The sequence below is a fragment of the Cuculus canorus genome, chromosome 2 (genome assembly GCF_017976375.1).
Source record: "Cuculus canorus isolate bCucCan1 chromosome 2, bCucCan1.pri, whole genome shotgun sequence".
Lineage (NCBI taxonomy): Eukaryota > Metazoa > Chordata > Aves > Cuculiformes > Cuculidae > Cuculus > Cuculus canorus.
In genome coordinates, this window is record NC_071402.1 from 14,915,172 (window position 1) to 14,934,677 (window position 19,506).

The 19,506-nt window shown below is 41.2% G+C and overlaps 1 protein-coding gene across 1 annotated transcript in view; it reads left to right on the top strand.

Moving 5' to 3' along the window:
- The window catches only part of SNTB1 (syntrophin beta 1), a 109,909-nt gene that overhangs the window by 78,758 nt on the left and 11,645 nt on the right, over positions 1 to 19,506 (top strand). The window contains exon 4 of the mRNA XM_009568778.2: positions 16,218 to 16,357. Within this exon, the coding sequence (XP_009567073.2) occupies positions 16,218 to 16,357 (140 nt within the window). The remainder of the gene's footprint in view (positions 1 to 16,217; positions 16,358 to 19,506) is intronic.

Sequence of the window (19,506 nt, forward strand, 5' to 3'; positions counted from 1 at the left end):
TTTCTGGTCTAATGGTGACAGTATTGTCTTCTAACCCAGTTGTGTTACCAGTTTTACTGATAAGGCTTACTCTTTTTTTCAGAAAAGTCAGACAGTGGCAGTAAAGTCACAGGTATAATAAGTGATAGAAATTAAATTTTTTGGAGATGGGGATCAGAACAGTCAAAAGAAGTTCCTAAAAAATGGTAGTGCTTAAATGGCACGCTGTTATGAAGAGTGAACCTTCCTGTCTGTAGGTACAAATAGAATGGTTTAACTCCAGCAACTTCAGCAAAAGCACACCCATTCTTACCAACTCCAAACTATTGAGGAAGATCTCGAGGATCCAGGTGGATATCCTTGAACATTTTTTTTAAGTACAGGGATTTTTACCCCCACCTTTGGAAGGGCATGTGGGCTTGTACAGTGCACCTGATCAATAGTCAGGGCACAAAAAAAGGCTGTGGAGCCAAAGTGGCTGTTTCTTTGGGTGTACATCAGAAGGAGACTCTGTGTAGGGGTTTGGGCCTGCTTCTCCCGATGTGGTAAAGTTGCTGTTGAAGACAAATCGACTTAGCAAAGGTTTTCACAGATGTTATTTGGATTCCCTGAGTTTCAGATGCTCATGCAGTAACAGTAGCCCTTCTGGAAGGAAGCACCTGGGTTTTTAATCACCAGACGCTAACGACTGTTAGCTGCAGTGAAGATTCCTGAAGCTATGTGAGCGTATCACATTATTGTTGGGGCTTTTTTTATTTGTACATTTCTACTGAGCAGATGCTTCTGTGCGAACATTCATTTGTTGATGTTGTGTTCAAAATAGACACTGGCCAAAGTAGGCTGCCAATGTGTGTTATGGGTATAGTTTCTTTTGTGTGCTTCATACTGGAGATGTCAGTGATGTTTATGGAAATGACACTAAGAAATTCACTTTGAGGAGAAGATTGCTATGGAAATAGAAGCTTACTTATTTGTTTACACAATGAAAAACTTGTGAATTATTATGAAAAGTAGTGTTTTATGGTGTTTTCTCTATCCTCATCTCATCTCATGAGGCTTTCCACAGGGTTCTTTGTGGGGGAATATTTAAACTTTAGGTTTAGACACACACGTGTTCATTCACACTTAAAAAATGCTTTCTATTGCTATTCTGTTTGGATCCCTGAATCACAAGGTTAAAGAATACACTTAACATTCTCCCACCTGAAATTTCAAAACAGAGGTTTAAATCTATACATCCAAACCTGCAGACAGGTGTTAACAAGGCAAAGGCAACAGGAAGAGATGGAAGAAGCTTCAAGTACTGCAAAGGAGCAGCGTGGAGATGCACAGGGCAGTGTGAGAACCTTTTATATGATGTGTTGTTTGAGACTTCCTGCTTTTGCAGTTTCAGGGAAACCTGGTCATTGAGGATGAGCTGACTTGCTGTTGGATTCTTGCTTTGTTGTTGCAAGAGTCTGAAATTTGGAACAGTGCAGAAATGACTGTTGTGGTGATTGTTGTGGTTAATAACATAATATTGGTAATCATATTAGTATGAGAGGCCCTAGGGACTAGCCAAACCTGTAATGCTATGGTGCAATATTGCAACATAAACAGTACTGACAGGAGTAGATCCTGCTCCAAACACTAACCATCTGAATAGATGAGGTAGAGGAAGGAGAAACATGGAACCACACATCAGACGTTGTATCTCTGCTGTGGTTTTTGTTCCTGTGGGACATAGCCAAATGGACAAGTACAGAAAGACAAGTCATGCCTGGGGGAAGGGAAGAGTGGGACAGCACTGGAAGAGATTGGAAGATGAAGCTGAGCTAAGGGAGCCTGTGGGAAGATGGCTGTGGAAAGAACAGCCCATCAATGCCATGCAGAGACCACTGGCTGCAGACAGATACACGAATTGTTGAACGGGCTGGAAGGTGTTGAAAAATCCCCTATTGGCAAGAATAAGACTAGCCTTCTCTGAACCTTTCATAACCCTATAAGATTAAGTTTTCACAGTTGCCAGGAGACGTCAAAGGGAGGAATTTTAGCTTCTCTGTCTTCTTTCACTTTAGATCAGATAGAATGGCTGTTTGTGCTCATCAAAGGTCATGTACATCATCAGTTGCCATTAGCCTGGGCATCATTAAGTAAAACCTCAGCCTCTCACCACTTCAAATAACTTGAAACAGCTGTTTGGCTATTTGCAAACACAAGTAGAAGGAATGGGTTGTCGTTATAGAATCACATTCAAGCAAGTGAATGATTCTGTAGAACAGTTATGAGGAGCAGACTACTAACTGATAATGATTATGCACCTGTAGCCTTGCATGGACCTGCAAAGAGGTTCAAAGTTTTGGAAGCAGCAGCATTGCAGGCTTCTGTACTAAAAAATGAAATATAAGAATAACAATCTCAGAGGTAACAGCTCACAGACTACTTTTCTGCTAGGAAAGCCAATAGCCACAGTATCAACTTGAATCAGGCCCAGAGGTTATTTGTGTAGTGTCCGGGATTCAGCAGCAGGTTATGAAGGTATTATGCACATGTAGAGAAGACAGCAAAGCATCTTTGCTCCAGATCTCCTCTTTCCCTTCCTCCTCTATCACTCTGAAGTTCTCCCCTGGCATTCACCATCACTGCTTGCCCCTTCCTCTGGCTTTATATGGGTTATCTGAGGATGTATCTTGCCTGGGGACATGCTTTTGAATAAACGGTAGTTTTAAAGGGATGCTGGTTATATGCATGAATATGTGGTAATAGCTAGCCTGATTTCCATCTGGCATAATTTGGGAGTAGATCCATTGACGTCAGTAGAATTAAATGGATATAAATATAATTGAAGTCAGGTCTTATATTTTTAAGGTTAGGCCTAGAAAACATTATAGCTTACTCTTCCTCCTCACTTTCTTTTCTCTTTCAAGCCCTGCCACAAATGTCATTGTCTTAATTGTGTTTTAATCTATTTCTGACCGGTTTAATCAAAGATATGTCAGCAAAGACTTTTAAGAGATGCGGAGGTGAAGCCCTGCTGACCCCCCTACCTATCTTTAGAAAAATCTCACTGGCTGCTTGTTCTGAGAAACCTCAGCAGCAGTTGTTCTTCTTTCCCTTGGTCAGTTATGTCAAGCAGCGTATCTGTAGCTATGTTTAGTTCTGAGCACAAACATGAAGCACAAATGCAAGCTTTTTGGCAAGCAAAGGACATGATTTTTAGCTCATTCCCACAGAATGGTGTTAATTAATAGATTGTTTTCTGACAAATAGTTAATTGTGCCTGACTATTTTCCATATGGTTAAGAAACTAAAAAACCCAGTGAGGACATGGTATTTAAAAATCCAGAAATTTTGCTATGAAACCACTGGAATAATATCCAATCTCATTTGCTATATTTCTAAAACGGGTTATATTAATATTTATATATGACAATGTTACTGAAGTACATGGTTTCTAATTTTCTTTTTGCAGTTTTATGCTGGTGCTACCTGAGTTACTTAAGACTTTTTATACCAGTATGCATAAGATGTTTAGGCAGTACAAACTATGAAAGATATCTCAATGAAAAGACAAATATTTATCTTCATAGTAGGAATAAAACTGGAAGAAATAATTTGTAAAATTTCCAAGTGACTTCAGTGCAAATACACTTATAATACCAAGGGTAGAATTAGGTATCATTAGTCATTTTCACAATATTCATACACGTTTGTCCTCTTGGGAGTTTCGCTTTCTTGTAGCTGCAGAAGTTATAGCAGCTGTATGATGTTCATGTTACCCTCAGCCAGTTCTTACTGTAAATGGCTGGCGTTTACTGGCTGAGGTGATTTATTAGCTGACAGCAGGAAAGTGTCTTCCATTGATGAAATCAGTTGCTTCATGAGATCGTATGTGTCTTGTGCCAAAAATAATTTCTCTTTGGATGTCTGATATGTTCATTAAGTGTTGTAAAAGTGTAGTGTCTTTATCAGGAATTCTTTATTTTATTAAATTATGTATTTTAGGGATAATTCTTAAATCTGAAACTTGAGTTTCCCTTCCTGGCCCCAGGGAGATAACCTGTACATGCAATCTGTATATATTAGCTTTGGAAATTGACTTTATTCCTCTCAAGTTTTTCTGCTAGAGGAATATTCAGTTCTCCGTAGAATTGTCCTATGAGTAGTTAAATGCTGTGATCATTAAAAAAATATGAAACACTGAGAATTGCAACCAGATAAAGAGCATTAGCTTTCAAAATTGCATAGCTTATAGCAAGTAATTTGCTGATATTTGTAGGCTTTGGGTCTGTAGATTGATGGCCCTAATTGTGTATCTTTTAGTATAATCGAGATGAAATAATGTGGCACAGCACTAAATCCATTTGTCCTGTGTGGCTAATTTAGAGCTCAGTATAGATTACTGCCAAGTAGAAGGTCCTTTATATTTGTCTTCCTTGTATGGCTCTGTTGGATATTCATAGCTTCTGCTAACACGTGCCCTTCAATATTTGCTACGCTTTTGTCATAGATAGTAGATTAATTAAAAGAGTTGCTGCCGTAAACCCCTCGGTTTTGATCTTGGCAGATATTGTAATATAAAAATATAAATCTTATAATGTCAGGTCTGAGAAAGTGATGCCTCTTGAGAAGTGGCAGCTCACATCCTGACCATAGGTCCAAACCTCATAGCTTCAATACTTTTACTCGAGGTATATTTCTTCTAGTAACCATCTTCTGAAATAAAGAGGTTTTCTGAAAGGTGGGCTCTCATTTTTATTGTAGATTCATAATCACAGCGAAAAGCTAGAAACCATGGAATGGCCGCAAAGCAAAAAAAAAGCCTAGATGGATCAGAAAAAATTAAAAATCTATTTTAAGTACCAAGCAAACCTCACACTGATTTTCAAGCCCCACTTGACATCTCCATGGGAGCTCTGGGTGGATAGAGTTGGTAATACTGGTTTCATATTAAAACTGCCTTTTTGATTATTTTTGCAACATTAGGAATGTGTGTGCATTTCTTCACGTACCGGATACGTAGTGGTGACAGCTATCCAGCAAATCACAGGTCTGAACTTTCTCTCCTGCATTCTTCTCTCTTACCCATTTCCTCTGCAACCATCACTCTCCTGAATTGCTTTTACAGGGTTGGTGTAATGACCATCTTAAAAAGACAAAGCTACAAAATAACCGAATTTGAGTTTCCTGTTAGTCTCCCAAGCACTTAATGGTATCACAGTATCGCCAGGCATGTGATCCACTGTGGGCAACAATTTCCTAATAGTGAAACTCTCCAAGGACTATGTCAGAGCAGCTGGGGGTTTCTGTTAGGGAAGCTCTTACAGGACAGGCTAGTCAAATCTTGGGAGCTGAGTCTGTCCTTTCCTGAGCAAAGGCTGAATAAGTTAATCTTTCAAGTTATCTTCAGCCCTCTTTCTGTGACTATGAACATTCACACTTCTGAATCAGTCACTGGCTTAAGGCTTCTTCAAAGGCAGAACAAGAATGTTCTCAGCTTTTTAGTGTGGAAAATGAAACTTTTTGATTAGATCCTATTTGTCTTCTTACCCATTCCTTAGAAAATTAACAAATCTCAAGTTAAACAAAGCTATCCGAAAGGGCAAAGATGTTAAAATTCAACTTTGTCCTGGTTAAGGGGTGAAAGAAAGCAAACTGGATATTAAATGGAGTAACTATTCATTCCCTGCCTTTACTAGGACCCTGAAATCTTCCAGCACTGAGATCCACCATGAAGACCCACTGGATGGTTTTCCAGCTGACTGCACAGGTTGCCAACATGTGGCAAATTGGACACTTGTTTGGTGGGCAGAGGTCTCTTGGAGCTGAGCTGGGTTTCTCTGGGAAAAAAGAAACATCCTGCCTGTCAGAAAATTTTCAGTTTGATAAACAAATTCTATTTAAGTTCCTTTTCTTCCCCAGCAAGGAAGTAGGTGTATTCCTTGAGTATCTTTGATAGCTTGTGGAGATCTGTTATTGTGCAGAGATATGGACTGTTTATACCAGTTTAAAAAAAAGATAAGGTCTCAAATAATTGAATGGCATAAAAAAGACAAATATAGGAACTTTTTGTGATCGATCTTTATTTAAGCATCTAAATAAGTAGGTTTAGATTCACCAAACTGTTCATGAGCCTGTGGCTGGTCCACATTTTTTTCAATATTAAGCCAAATTATTCCCTTCTTGAATTTTTGCTTTTTCAATAAGAATTCCAAATATTTCTCAGCATGTTCCAAATTCCAGTAGATGAAGCATAGCATATAGATTTTATCAGTGTTTTTTGAAGGTAACACATTTTTGGTGCCCCGCATGTAGCGAATTCAGTCGTCCGCTTGAGGTCATTAGTTACATTGCAGTCCATCAGTATTACTGAATATTGATCAATGACACAATAGACCGAAATGACACAGTGTTCCAGACTCTCCTTGAGACAACATAATAACAATGACAAAGAAACATCTTGTTCTCTCTGTATTGCTGTCCTACTATTTTTTCTTGCAGCATTTGTGATTTATAATGACCCTTGACTAAAGTAGGCAAATCTGTCAGTCTTGAAAAGGTACCCGTAGTGATGGGCCATCATTTCTGAGGCTGAATATCCAGAAAGACAGTGTGATAAAGAAAGGAACAGAACATCTTCTGGGACACGTTTCAGTCACTGTAGTTTTAATGTAGACATTGATGATTACCTGTCCTTCACCAAACAGACACCGTAATAATTACTAATGGCATTTTACATGTTTGAGCTATCATTAAAAACTGCAAGCTGCTTTCAAATCAAAACTCTGCCTGCAGCATTCATGTTTGACTCGGTGCTGTTGACAGTTGTTCTTGGGCCGATGATTTAGAAACAGATGCACTTCTACTGGATTGAAAAATACGAGTATCATAGTATAATTAGGGTTGGAAGGGACCTTAAAGATCATCTAGTTCCAACCCCCCTGCCATGGACAGGGACATCCCACTCACTAAATCAGGTTGCCCAAGGCCCCATCCAGCCTGGCCTTGAACACCTCCAGGGATGGGGCATCCACAACCTCCCTAGGCAACTTGTTCTAGTGTCTCACCACTCTCACTGTGAAGAAATTCTTCCTAATGTCTAGTCTAAATCTGCCCCTCTCCAGTTTATACCCATTCCCCCTGGTCCTATCACCACAAGCCTTTACGAATAGCCCCTCTTCAGCTTTTCTCTAGGCTCCCTTCAATTACTGGAAGGTTGCTATAAGATCTCCTCTGAGCCTTCTTTTCTCCAGACTGAACAAGCCCAACTCTCTCAGCCTGTCCTCATAGAGAAGGTGCTCCAGCCCTCTGATCATCTTTGTAGCCCTCCTCTGGACCTGTTCCAACAGCTCCATATCTTTCTTACGTTGAGGGTTCCAGAACTGGACACAGTATTCCAGCTGAGGTCTCACAAGAGAAGAATAGAGGGGAGAATCACTTCCCTCAACCTGCTGGCCATGCTTCTTTTGATGCAGCCCAGAATATGGTTGTCCTTCTTAGTAGCGTGTTTATCTTTTGAGGTAATAGGTATTATTGCTCACTTATCCTAACCTGGTACCCACTTTATCAGCTGAAGTCAGATTCAATTGTAAATTATAGACTCTTTAGAGACAGTGAGTTGAAACTCTGGTGTCTTTACGTTGATTCTACTCCTGTACATTTACCATTATACTCCACTGATGGTGATGAACTCCCTCATAAAATGCTTCACCCTGACTTGAACAGCCAAACTCTGGCATATAGCAACTTGCAGAGCATAGCAGAGAATCGTGGTTAGTCTTGGCATCCTGGAGCATACCTGTGAGAAACTGGTTTCCTCTGTTACTGAGCACAGGAGATGTGGTAGAGCTTCCAAAGCTCCTTGTCTGTTTTCTTTCCTCTAACTCAAAACTATTCACAGGTATAATAGCTTTTCTTCTGGGGCTGACCCTCATGTGCAAAATGGCTCTGTAACTGAAGGTGACAATACAAGACCATGCCATGGTCCTTCTTATTGTTTGCTAGGGCAAGCTTGGCTTACTGGAGGAAGATGACTGCTCAGTTTTAAAGAGCAGTTCAATATTTTCCCCTAGTACTAGAATTATTGTCCTTGAAGATCTAGTGTTTATTTTGGAAACAGCACAGCTGCTCATCTCTCCCACATCTGAGCTGTTTATTAGAAGTACGCTGCATCCCATATTTTAATTCTGTAATTTTTATTTAAATATCTATTAAACTTCAGGCAATTGCTAACACCAACCTTTCTGGGCTATATTCATGAGATGTGTTTCAGAAAGCAAGTTTACAGCCACCCTCACTTGCAGGCTGAAGATCCCAGACAGCCCATAGGTAAGCCATGTGTAGTCAAAATGCATGAACACACAAGATATACGGAAGTGTCTGCTAATAGCATCTTAACTTTTATCTTGAATGTGTGGTGTGAGTGTGCTTGAAGAGAGGATTGCTGTGATCACCTCTGTTTTCGCAGGGTGTGCTTTGTGCTCACCCCCACTCTAAGGTTTTCCATTCATTTGTTCTATCAGTATAACTGATTAGAAAAGCCTGAGTTCAATGGTCTTTCCTTCCCTTTTTTTTCACTCCTTGCCCTGTGCCTCTCTTACAAGCAATACTTAAAATGTGACACCTTCCATCACAGGTTTGTTCCTGGTCAAACTGGCTTTGAAAGTCAGTTGAACTGTAGCTGGCCTGTCCACTATCTCTTGATCAGCCTCAGTTGCCAGTGCCAGCTGGGCTGTTCTGACCTTCCCATGTGTCTGACTTCCCTTCTGTCTCTGCCCTTGGGACATACAGGTTGGGCCTTCCTTGCCACAGCCCTCGAGTGATGAAATGTCCTTCTCCCTTCCCTGCTCTCCCCTGGCAATTTCTGAGAAGCAGTAAAAAGAAAAAAAGAAAGAAAAAAGAAGAAAAGATGGCAAAGTTCAGGCTTCTCTCTCTACAGAAATAATTTAGCTCAATACTGTATTATTCCAGGAGTGGACCTTTACTGTTTGCAAAGCCTTGCTATCATAAATTATCACTGTTTAATTTCAGACAGTGCTCTCATGGTCTGAAGAAGCTGCTATAGAAGAGAACATGTTTTACTCAGGAAGCATCAGAATAGTTCTTAAACCACAGCAGAGTTCCTTTCACCTTCTCTGAGGTGAAAAGCAATTTGTATCTTTAACAAATTGTGTGGGGCATTTACCATCTCCTGTGCATACTGCCTGTTTACTCTTCCCTGGAAAGATTCCTGACATTATCAGAAAGGTAGAGTCTTCTGTCTCACTGAGAAAAAACTCTTACTAATGGACCTTCAAATCTCAACTTTATGCATTGGAAAATAATCCTGGGTCATGGTGGAGGTTTATAAAAGAGATGAATTACCATTTTTTGCCTTTTTGAGTCCCGTGGAGTTAGATTTCTGTGTATTTAGTTAGCAAGTGTCTGTGGACCTGTGGATCAAGAGAAGAAAGAGGATCAGGATTTTAAGCTTTTCTCATGCAGTTGTAAAATATATTTTTACTTAAGGTATGTTGTACAGTGAATGAAGTTTACATGATGCTGGGTTTTCCACTGCCTTATGATCCTTATCTTTTGCAAGGAATATACTGCAAAGCAAGTCTACAAGTGAGGAAGAACAGGGATACACATTTTATACAGCTCTAAATGATTTAAGGTACAAATCACCCTGTAGACCCTCAAGCTGCAATGGCCATTTTATATGACTAGTGCATTCATGTGGATGCAACATTCATGCCACACATACACATGAAAAACTGCATGTGTACGGAATAATTATACAACCGACTTTAACCCAGGGGCAGCCAAAATGATGACTTTCTGATCCAAATCCGAATTACGTCTTTTATTTTTTACAATGTTTCATAGATTCATTGAATGATACAGGTTAGAAGGGAGTTACTGTGGTTCAACATCCCTGGTCTAAGCAGAGCCAACTAGACCAGTTTTCGTAGGGCCTTGCCCAGTCATGTTGTGAGCATCTCAGTGGATGGACATGTCACAGTCTGTTCCACTGTTTGACCACCGTGATATACTGAAAAAGTTTCTTTCAGTATCAAATCAGAATTTCCCTAGTTTCAACTTGTGAGAATTGAATTCCATTCCCTCACTGTGCACCTCCAAGAATAATTTGGCTCAATCTGCTCTGTAACATGGGAGACGTAGCCCTACAGGCTTGTTTCCCAAGCACCTAGTCCAAACACTAAAGAGTCATTAGAAAAACTCTCGTTGACTTCACTGAGCTCTGGAGTAAACCTCTGTTACAAAACTGGGATCTAACATTCTTCTTTGGCTGTAGGAAAGGTCTCAGATCACCTGCCATTCTCGCATGAGTGAGTAAAGAGGACTGAGGTGCTTATTGTGACATTTAGAGGTATTTGGATGTGAGCCAGAGCTGTTTGAAAATCCTATTAGTCCAGAGAGTTAGGACATTGGCTTGAACATATTGCTGTGATTATGTGGTCGACTGTATTACTTTTGAGAAGAGTTGGCTTCTATCTTGTTGTTTTAAAGGGTATTTAGAAGGAGTTCAGACTTGAACAGAACTGTCTGGAGAATGGATGTCCAGTCCATACTCAGCAGCACCTGTAACTATAGCAACCAGTGTACGCCCAAGCTCTGCTCAGGATAGCAGAGGTGGATCAGTGTGGTCCCAGCTGTGGCTCCCACCTGCATGACTCTGGCTGCTCGCACAGCAGTAGCACCACGGCATTGCTCGCTCACTGCTCACAGGAGGAAATACTGTTGCCCTTGGGAGATTTTTGTGTATGCGCTGACTGTAATACAGATCTAATAATGGCACAAGCCACCTTTGAGCTGTCACTGAGGTCAAAGCAGAGAAGAACAGAACCAGACAGATTTTCATTAGTAGTTTGTTTTTTTTTTCCCCGCTAAACAATATGCACATTATTTCCTGTTTAAAACTACAAAGTTTAGCAGCAAAACACATCTCATCCGCCTGTGGCGTGGGAGGTGTTGATATCTTCTGCCTACTGCTGTCACTTACACCCAGTCCTGCATTGCAGATTGCCTCCTGTCAAATGAGCTCACAGAATTACCAGCATTGTTGCATATGCTGGGGGTTGCATGATGTATTTCTGCATTGCTGCTGTTCATCTTGCAAAAATCCTTTTCAGTCTCAGCTGTTATTTTCAGGAAATGACAAGTAGTTTCTGTAAATGAATCAAATTTATTCTGAACATAGATGTAGTCCTTCATCAAAAGGCAGTGGAAAGACAAGGAATACGTAGCAAAACATATCCCAGCCTCCATGGAAGCTGGGTCTTGTCACCACAGAGAAATTATAAGTGAGGGAGGAGAGAAAACAGCAAGAAAAAGTTGAGGAAAATTCTTCGTTGCTTGTCCTGTGCTCTGTGTGAGGGAGGGTAGCTCTGTGTTTTGGGAAGGGGCTATGGAAAAAGGGTTTAAACCTCTTACTGTAAGTGTAAACTTGCTCCCTTCACAGCAGTTCTGTGAAAGGCCACATTTGGATACTTGCTGCAGTGGAGTCTGCTGGCAATATATAATTTGTTTGCTAAACAGGGAATGTAATTGAAATGTCCCTTTTGAGTTAATGAAAATATAAAACAGCTTTCCAGAGTAGACTGAGGCCTCTAATTTAATTATCTGTGAGCCTCATAGATTAAAAGTATTCTTTCATCCATTCCTGGCAGCCTGAAGTAGATGAATAACTGAAATTCAAAGAAAAACCTTACGAAAAGGAGACTGGGCAGATGAAAGAGCAAAGGACTAAATCGTTTGGTTTGATAACCACTGAGATGCCTGTTGTCTTTACGGCAACTAATTGCATGTGAAAACCGTTAAGGATTTGGAACCTGTGATACCCATTAAAGGGGCCAGTGGTCCCCATCACCTGTGGGAAAAACAAGCTGGCTCCTCTTCGAAATACTGTTTGCTATGTATCAAACAAGTTGTTCTTGAAGAGTACGTTGCAAGCAATGACCTTAAGCATGTGAGCAGTTGCCAGAAAACCAGCAAGAGTAGTTGTATGGGTAGCATTGAGCTTTCTACATCGTTATTTGCAGAGTCAGTCCTTCAGACCAGAGATCTGGCCCTAAAGCAAAGCCTGGAGCGATGCTGCCTACCACTGCAAAGGCATCTGGCAGCAGCCAGAGCTCAGGCACATCCTCAGTGCAGTGGGCTAAGGTGTGTCCTAATGCTGTGTGAGTTGTCTGCTTTCTGCATCTAAGCACTTTCGCTCTTGTATCAGCCATAGGCTGATGGACAAGGCACTTCTTATCTGCCTTTACGTTTATGTCTGTTCTTGCTGTGTGCATTATAGCAGTACTTGCCACCCCAGCAGAGACTGTGGTGTTTGTGTGGAAATGCAGAGATTTTAGGCTAATTTTGCAGGGGAAGCCTGTGGCCAAGCAAGATGTGAGCACAGCCCTCCTCTGGTGTCATCTCAGGCCCGGCCATGGCGTTTTTAGCACAAAAAACATTAGGTTTTATCCCTGCCGTACATGAAATATTTTCTGAGTTTGGAAAGGTAAACTAGAGAGGTACATATAGGAAAAAGTGAGGTTTGCACTTCATGTGGTGAATGTGCGAGGAGCAAAAAGGTCTGTGAGTAGCAAAAGGCATGCTTCGCTGCCCTTGGGTTTCTTTGTTAGAATATGTTCTCCTTTTTCACGTTGGTACTGGAAGACTTTGATCTAGAGGCACAGGGTGTCTAGGAAAGAAAAAAAAAAAAGTATGCTTCTCGTATAAACATTTACAGCTTCATTGACTTGAAGTGGAATTTCACCTGGGAATACAAGCAGTGACCTCAACTGAGATGTGCCGAGCATGGACAGGGGGCACTGGTTCGTGTTGCTTAGAGTGACCTGAACAGTGCCCAGCAGGCCAGCAAAAAATCTGCTGTTCGATTTTATTGTGGTGGGAGGGTTGAGGAGTACTCACTTTTTATTTCTCTAGTTTGTCTAGATTTAAGGTAACATTTTTTACTTTTGAAAAGGGTTGAGTTTGAAAACTTTTTTAGAGTGGATGGTGGTTTTATTGTCTGCAACACAGATCAGTGCACTTTGAATTGTACGTGCACAAGTGGGAACTGGAGTGGAGAAACTGTAGTGCAAGTGCCGGAATTTTGAAAAAATCTCACTAAGAAACTGGCTCTAACCAGCATCTAAAATGGTGCCTCTAAAATGTATCCCAAATGATACTTCAATTTACTCTTTCATTATTGTTATGATATGTCACATTTTAAAACCCTTAAAACTGAATAAGTCCTTCACTTAGCTGCCCATAAGCAGCATGTTTTTTTTATTTTGTTTTGTAATCTGCTACTATACTCATGCTTGATATGGCACTTGCTTGATCTGGATTAATTTCCCATGCTGATTTATTCTGAATGTGCCCTGTAGGCTAATGGTTTATTTGCAGTCTCTCTTCTTCCTTTGTAAAATTTGCTATTACCCTTTATGTTCTCTTTGACACTTTCCACGAGTGCCAACTGCTTGTTGAACAGTACGGAATCAGCTGTTAAAGCCTGATCCAAACCTCAGTGAAAACAGGGAACAGTAATGCAATTCAAGGTTTTTAAGGAAAGGCAGTATCTTTTATTAGATCAGCTGTTACAGTTAGAAAAAAACAGACAAGCTTTCAGGCAGACAAATCCTTCTTCAGGTCTGAAATAGCAGCAGTATTGCTTACACTGGCATTCCTTAGCAGTGAGACAGCTATGGTCCCAGCAAGGTTTAAAAAATGTGTTTCAAAAGAGTGTGTATTGCGTGGCCCTTCTTAACGGGCAGAGCTTCCCAGCAGGACACAGACAGACTTCGTTCTCCTCTCTCCTCTTCCCAGTATAAACCCCACAAACAGGGGATATGCCCTACCAGGAGAAGTAGTATAAGGTCAGTTATTCTTGAGAAAAAGTCTTCAGTACCTGTGACCATGCCCCATCTTCTCTGTGGTAACCCTGCTGTTGGGGAGGACTGGGATAAAGCTCTGAGCTTCAGTGTGCCGGTGGTAATAAGTACAGGATCCACACTGGGTATTCTGGCTCCTGATATTTATGGCTGTCCAGTAAATAGTTGTGGGACCAGCTGGCAAAATAAATTGTATTCCTTTTCTTGTGGTAGCTTTACAGGGAACAACATTTCTTAAAGTTTCTGGAGTCATAGTTGACTGACCAGTCACCTAATAATAAGGCTCACAACTGAAAATTATATGCAGGCAGAAAACACAAAAGCTGTAAGCAGCTTCCCGTAGACTTTGTGGTCACAGGATAGTAACAGCCCAGTATGCTGCCTGCTTACTCCTTTAGATTATGGATCTGAACATCCTGCGTTTTTGTCCTGTGGGACTTCTCATGTTTGTCTTCCTTTTTCTTTTCTGGAAATCTTCAAAAGAGCGTACTGAAACCTTTCTAGTTAAAGAACACCAGCAGATGCTCAAAAATTCAATGTTAATATTAACCATGACATTTATTAAATGTTAACATTAACTGCAACATTTATTTCTGTATTCCCATGCTACAAACTTGGGTGTTAAGTGTAGTTAATAACTCTGGTATTAAGAAGCGGAGAGTGCTTTTTGCTCATGTGACTATTTCCGTGGTACATGGGCTGTGAGAACTCTGGAGTTTGTATTCTTTCTGGAGTGTTTTAATAGGTGTGTTAATTATGTGGCTTCTCTATTCAGTCCTATTTGAAAATGAAAGGTTGCGTTTCAAGAAACTGTCACCACAAGCAAATTGTGAATAAGTACTGATGTTTCTGAAGACATTAAGAGGATGAACCGTTTATGGCTTTAAGTTGATTAACACACAGACATGAACAAATGATAAGCCAAGTAATGCTGTAAACAGGAACATGATTACTTGAAAAGCTTAATTCAGAAGGAAAAATTCCTCTTAAAAATTATGCATGCCTAAAATCTTAGATTAGGATCTCCTTTGGGCATTGGTGTTCAGGTGTGAAGCTATGTTACAACTGTCTTGAAAGTCTTAAAAGCTTAGAAATTTGTAGGACCCTTTCTTCACGTAAAATACAAGTGTTTCAAATGTGGCTCTCAATTTGAATCCACCACTTAAGGCACATCGTACTTAAGGATCTGAATCACCGTTCCTGGCTGTGCCACTGTCAGCCTAGCCAACCTTTGATTGATCTTTTTTATTTGTTTCTCCACACGGTGATGTGCCCAGTGACACAGACACATGGCGTATAAGGTGGCATCAAACATAAACAGCCTAAACAACTGCTTTTCTTTCCTGGAGAAGGTTTTAATGGAGGAGTTATGTAGACCTGCCAAGATGTTTGAGTTTGAAAGCATGGCCATGAATGTTACTGCATCACAGGGTTTCTTTTTCTTTATGTGCACCAAAAGGAAAACAATGAATTTGTCTGTGAAAGACAAGAGCTTTGTTCTTACTTGAAACTAAGACCCTTTCATATTCCCATCTATTTTAAGACATTTCTGTGCTTCCAGAGTAGAATAAGTTAAAAACAGGAGCTGTACTTCATCCCTGTAAGAGTAATTGTGTAGCCATAGGGGCTACCACATGTCTAACCTACAAAACAGAATCCCACATTTGGATCCTGCAGCCAGTAAAGGGCTCTGATGTCCCAGTCTTTAGACGTCTTCTGCAGATGGGTGTGAAATGTGGATACAGACCCATCACAGACTCAATGCTTCAGACCAACACCATGTTTAGGTTGGATCTCTTTATAAATTGGCACTTATAAAACTGGAAGAATAGTATAAGGGAAGAAGAAGCAACAAAAACGTGAACTGCTAAGGAAAAAAAGCATCTGCTCCCAAACTACTATTTTTTACTACCTGGCACACTTCTTTTATAGGGATGATGTTTCAGCTTTCTTCACTTATGAAAATAGAAACAGCAGCAGTACTGTACAGCACTCAGGTTAATGTGCCAGTCACACATGAATGGTGCACGTTATAAATATACATTTAAGGTCCTTTCATGCATACCACAGCTGAATAACCGCCAGCTCTGTCTCAGTGTTCTTCCGCTACTGCATTTATGGAGTAGCCTGTAGTAAGGGAAATCTGCAAGGAGGGCTGGAAATGGCAGTGCTAATGAGAGCAGCAGATGTCATTGCTCTTCACTCCATTTCTGCTGCAGCTGGTTATAAATTCAGGTGGGAGATGTCAAAAAGCCAAAGAAGCAAAAATCTCGTGTTCATTATCTCACCCGGGACTTGACATGTTCGTGTCGTCAGGCTTTCCACAATGGTAGCTTGGTGTCTTCTTGTTTCACTGAGACTGCTCTTTTTCAGGTGCCAGGAGACAACGAGAAACACTGGAAGCCAGTGTTAGTGGTCTTGACAGAGAAAGACCTCTTAATATACGAGAGCATGCCGCGAATGAAGGAAGCGTGGTTCAGTCCTCTGCATACCTACCCCCTGCTAGCCACCAGGTACCTGTGCTTTTTTATTACAACTACTTCAAGAGCAGTGGGAATGGCTGAGTTAGCTGAGGCATTAGCTATATATCGCACTTGTGTCATGGTTTGAGAAGCATATTCTTCTTCAGTGGGCCGATGTGCTCAGCTTAACTCCTTTCTTCTCTGTTTCAAGTTCTGGCTGAAACTGATGGCCAGAAGCACACCAGGGTGATTATGGATGTGGCCATTTGGCCCAGATCCAGAGGTAGGAGTGCTGAGAAAGCTGAGAGCTCAGTCTCCTGAGATTTCTATCTCACTGTGCAGACCTGAGGGTTTGGCAGAAGCACTCAGATTTTCAGCCCCTCCCCCAGGCTGAAAGTTGTTGCTCTGAGTTGGATATGCTGGTGTGGCAGTTATGCACCAATGGATTGGGTTTTTGAGGAACAGCACATGTGATGGAGACACTTAATATCAGCACACCTTGTGCTCCTGCTCCAGGAAACAAATTCCTGGCTTTTTTAGCTTAAAATGGTGACCTTGGAAGACACATTCTTGAATCTAGGTTGGAAATAACCATCCACATTATTTCAAAGGTATCCATTAACACTAATTCAGAGAGAGCTTTCCCATGGTCATCTTTATGCAGTGGAAACTGTCTGTGCTTCTTGATGTGAATCTTAATCACATATCCCTGCCAGTATGGTCAAAGTGCTTGAAAGAGAGCTGGTGTTCCATTGTTTTGGCCTTGCTACAGGCCTCTATTATACTATTTTCAATGAGTTCTCCTTCAGAAGGACTGGTAGCACACAGCCAAAAGCAGTGGGTCTTATTGCACTCTCATTAGTTAATTTTTGTTCTCGGCTTCTTAGTTTTCTACCCATATGAACTGAGGCTTTGGTGCTAAATCATTATATTAAAAAAAATAAAATTAAACTCAGTAAATTATGCTAATGGTTGCTTTATCCCAGTCTACCTACCGGTGATAGAGCTTTCAATCTGGGAAAGCTTGCTTCTGACTCACCCTGTGCTACCATAACGTGAGGCAAGAGCCCCATGCTTTGCAGCTTGCAGCCTACTGTATGCCATGACAGTGAGGTTGACATTTCCAGGTGGCAATTCCCAGTGAAAACTAGGTAAGTTGTTGGAACCGGAAGCTGTGTCCAGATGTATCATAGAATCATAGAGTAGTTAAAGTTGGAAGGGACCTTAAAGATCATCTAGTTCCAAACCCCTGCCATGGACAGGGACATCCAACTCACTAAATCAGGTTGCCCAAGGCCCCATCCAACCTGGCCTTGAACACCTCCGGGGATGGGGCATCCACAACCTCCCTAGGCAACCTGTTCCAGTGTCTCACCACTCTCATTGTGAAGAAATTCTTCCTAATGTCTAGTCTAAATGTGCTCCTCTCCAGTTTATACCCATTCCCCCTGGTCCTATCACCACAAGCCTTTATGAATAGTCCCTTTCCAGCTTTTCTGTAGCCCCCTTCAATTACTGGAAGGTCACTATAATATCTCCTCTGAGCCTTCTCTTCTCCAGGCTGAACAAGCCCAACTCTCTCAGCCTGTCCTCGTATGGAAGGTGCTCCAGCCCTCTGATCATCTTTGTAGCCCTCCTCTGGACCTGTTCCAACAGCTCCATATCCTTCTTATGTTGAGGATTCCAGAACTGGACACAGTATTCCAGATGAGGTCTCACAAGAGAGCTAAAATCTGTTTCTGTTTGTGAGTAGAGAGCGCCCCAGAAGGTGATGCAACTCTTCCCCACTGCTTCGGGGTGTTATTTTTACATGGACCCAAGTCTGCCTCCTTAAAGTGACTGGAGATCCTGCAGCATATCCTGCCCTTTCCTGCCCACCCACCCTCTCATGTGAAGTCAGCCCTTTGATGGACATTGCCAGCCCCCATCATCAGTGACCATCATTTTACTGGATCAAACAATCTAAATCCTCATCTTGGAGGGCCTGATAATTACTTTTTGTCAGGAGTTCAGGTTTTATAACCAACTGACTTGCCTTATGAGGATAGTCATCTCTCTGTCTGATGAGATTCCTGTGTGAGTGGAGCAGCATCAGCCTTCAGACTAGAGGGCAATGAGAAGTTGATTGACATGGGTGTCAGGCTGCAGTTCAGAAAGGACAAGCACAAGGTTCTGTGTTGAGGAATAATCAGCTGCACTGGTTTGGGATAGAGAGTGACTGAGAAAGTATTTACTCTGCCAGGAAGTGTCTGGGAGTGTCGCAAAATTGCTTAAATCTATGTTGTAATGTTTTTTGTGGAAAAAAGACAGTCATCTTGGGTTATAGCAGAAGTATTGCATATTGGGTGGATGTAGTAATCATACCTAACTACAGAACATGGGTAAAACCTCAGGTGATACACCACTTTCATGGGAGACATTGCACATCCAAAAAGATGCTGGTTAACTATGGAAGGTCCAGAAGAAAGCAGTGTAGATATTAAGATCACTATGACTAAGGGAATATTTAAGAAACTGTAGTTGTTTAATCCAAAAAAGTCCATGGGAAACATGTTAGTAGTTCTAAAGCATGAAGGTGAGAACTCGGAGGACAAGGGGGCATGTTCTTCAGGTCCCTTCTGGATACAGCAGGACCTAGTTGGCTGCATTTGTGGCGGGGGAGGTTCAGGTTAGGTCCCAGAATAGTGTGTGGACGAGGTACTGGATTAGATCCTCTGGGAAAGGTGTACAATCCTCATCACTTGGGGACTTTGAAGAACAGGTTGCACTATAATCCTCAGGACTGTGTCAGCACAGTTAGCCGTGCTCTGGGAAGGGAGATGTACCAGATGACCTCCTGAGAATTATTTCAGCCCCATCTCTGTGATTTCTTACTAATCTTGCTGTGAATTTGTGCAGGTAAAAGATAATAGATCTATCAAATTTGACATTCAGAATGGAGCAGCAATCTGATAAATGCATATAATTGCATGAATCCCCGAGGTGAACATATAATATAAATTGACAGATTCCCTGAATCATTACATCTACTGTTTTGGATACTTTTGATTAAAACCCTGCAGGATTCTGCTTTTATGATCTGTCACACTGAGTATAGTTGTACTAAAAAAAAATACACAGGGTTTGCTGTCAGTATTGACTGCTGTGTTCATGCTCGGTCAGTGATTACTGTCTTTGTGACACGGTTTTTAATCCCCCTT